The sequence below is a fragment of the Haplochromis burtoni genome, unplaced genomic scaffold, assembly GCF_018398535.1.
Source record: "Haplochromis burtoni strain Fernald_Lab_line unplaced genomic scaffold, NCSU_Asbu1 Contig_3458, whole genome shotgun sequence".
NCBI classification, from domain to species: domain Eukaryota; kingdom Metazoa; phylum Chordata; class Actinopteri; order Cichliformes; family Cichlidae; genus Haplochromis; species Haplochromis burtoni.
In genome coordinates, this window is record NW_024585819.1 from 3261 (window position 1) to 5776 (window position 2516).

General features: G+C 42.4%; 1 protein-coding gene across 1 annotated transcript; it reads right to left on the reverse strand.

Annotated features, from left to right (window-relative positions):
* Positions 1-205: 205 nt before the first annotated feature.
* LOC106632893 lies at positions 206-576 on the reverse strand (the record flags this gene model as incomplete). Its single annotated transcript, XM_014331596.2, is given in 2 exon segments — positions 206-319; positions 486-576. Coding segments are annotated over 2 exon segments (205 nt in total), but the record flags the coding sequence as incomplete, so codon positions are not given.
* Positions 577-2516: the final 1940 nt, after the last annotated feature.

A 2516-nucleotide genomic window follows, 5' to 3' on the forward strand; every position in this document is an offset into this window, starting at 1 on the left:
GAGTTTCTTTGATATGCAGACCAGGGAAGGAAGAGTCCAGCTCTAACCAACCCAGATAATTTCAACCCCTCCTAACCAGTTTAAACCAGATCATGGGTTTCATTAACTGGGTTTGGATTTAACGAGCTCACTTCTGACCAGTTCAGAGTATCAATTAGCCAAGACGATTTCAACTGAGATCAGGGACAAACGGGTCCAGTCCAGATCAGATGACCCTGTACAGGTGGATCTGTCTGAGAGCGTCGGGGTCTGTGTCTCTGCCCAGGTAGACGTCGTAGTTGATAGGAAGCTCCTCCACCCAGTCAGGCTGCAACACCTCCTGTTTGACACAGACACAAACACATTGAGGAACAGACCAAGAACGGCTTGGCTCATGATGTTAGCAGTCACTTTATCCATGAGAGGAACAAACTTCATCTGTCACAACATGAGAAACACTTTTTACTGTCCACATGTAAGAACTGCTAACATCCACCGAGCGTCACCTGCAGGGGATTCAGACTCTCGTGCAGGCTGGGAACAGTGACCAGCAGAGATCCCTTCTTCCGGAAATTCTGCACGATGAACTTCCATGCCCTGAAAACAGAAAGTCATCATAGCTGTGTGCATCTGACAGAGCGTACAGAAGGGAAGCCAAAACCAAGGTTGTCTACATCAGGACATAATGAAACACACACGGTCTTTGGCAGGTCTCCATGTAGTTGAAGTGTCTTAAGGTCCCACCTGAGTTTTCAGTCACCTTTGACTGGCACATGGATTCTTTTCATGAATTCTCAGTAGATTGAGAACAAGCTGGACTGTCAGACCAGGGAGCTCACATCCGACTCTAGAACAGAGCCCGTTACCTGCTCTGGCTGCACGACGAACCCAAATCATCACGTGTTCGTGCCAGTGTGCTGTGTTTGTGTTTAACTAATTGTACTGCTGTGGATTACAGACACACATCTCCACTTTGGTCTCACCTGTCCAGAGCACATTGTTCAAATGAAGTTTGCAAACCTAAGCCATGTCACCATGTTTTCTCAAAGAGAACACGCTTGCCTACCCTGAACATTTAGTCTTTTTCCACTTGCACATGAACTTTTCAGCATGCTTAATGGAGTCCTCTGTTGTCTGAGATAATCCTCAGATACTCCCTGTTAGTCTGGGAAGGGTTAACTATTGTTTCTCTACTGCTGACAGCTTTCATCCTTGGCAGCGAGTTAACACACACCTGAAAGTCACAGTCATGCAAACTGCCCGACCCGCTTGTATAGAGGCGCTCACACCTGCTCATCACCTGATACGGTGCGTTCACTAGCAGCACCGAGCTGCTTTCGCACTCTTGGTTCCTCTGGAAGCAGAAAGTTAGGTTGTATTCTGTTCATTATAAGACCTGCTAATGAGCTGAGGCTTCTTATTATGTGCTGATGAAACTGTACTTTCCTATTACCATCACTGTATCACTGTTTCTGTTGCTGCTTTATCTTGTATATACTTTGAGTGTATTTCTGTGTGCATTGTAGTGTAGTTATGTACATTTCTGTGTGTTTATGTACGCATCCTTGCACATTTTGTACATGTATTTCTATCAGGGTTCATACGCCTTTTTCAGGGTCAAATTCAAGCACTTTTTAAACACTTTCAAGGTCCCTTAAAACAAATCATCCTAGGTGAACTTCAACACCTTTGTTCCCCTTTTATTAAGACCACACAAAAATACTGCAAAAGGAAACGGTCGCATTCTATGCATACAGTGCATAAACTCAAAATGCACATTTCACTCAAAAATTAAGATGTGAAAATGTGAACAAATCAACTTGTCCTGTTGAAAAACAAAGTCTTCTCATCAGATACTGATGCTTCTTTCCTGTACGACACAAAAATAGGAGACAGATGTTTGTTTGTGTTTAAGTTAATTCCCAATAAAACTAACTGTGAGATGTTTAACGACACTACATTATTGCTGAAGTCCTACATGATCACCTTTAAAGTGCTAATAACATCATGTCAGACAGGCCTGGAGAACAGCACTGACTGGGAGGCTTTGAACACATCACATACTGTAGTTCAATTCAACATAGAAGACTTGAAGAATGCACAAGCATCTATTTAAAATCTATTTATTTATCATCTGTGATATTATTATGTACAAGTCCAATGTATTTTGTTCATCTGTCTTAAATAAATAGGCAGCCTTAAAGTATGAAATATTCATGTACAAACACACATAAATGTGTGTACTGTCTGAGCGGCTGATTGTGCCCCACAGGCCTCAGTGTGAGCTTGAAGACATTTATAATGTGTAAGTAGTTTGATGTGTCGGTGCTGACCAGAAACACAGTTTGAATGAAACTTTGGTAGCACAGAAACAAGTGACTATTCTCTGTGACCATATGGATCAGTCATATTACCATTATTTCACCCAAAGGCACCAAGTCAATACTCAAAGAAGCTGCAGCTGTACACACAAATATAAACAGTACTTGGTGACACCTTTGCTTTTAGCCTCTAACCCTCTGGGGTCCAGAGTGTAA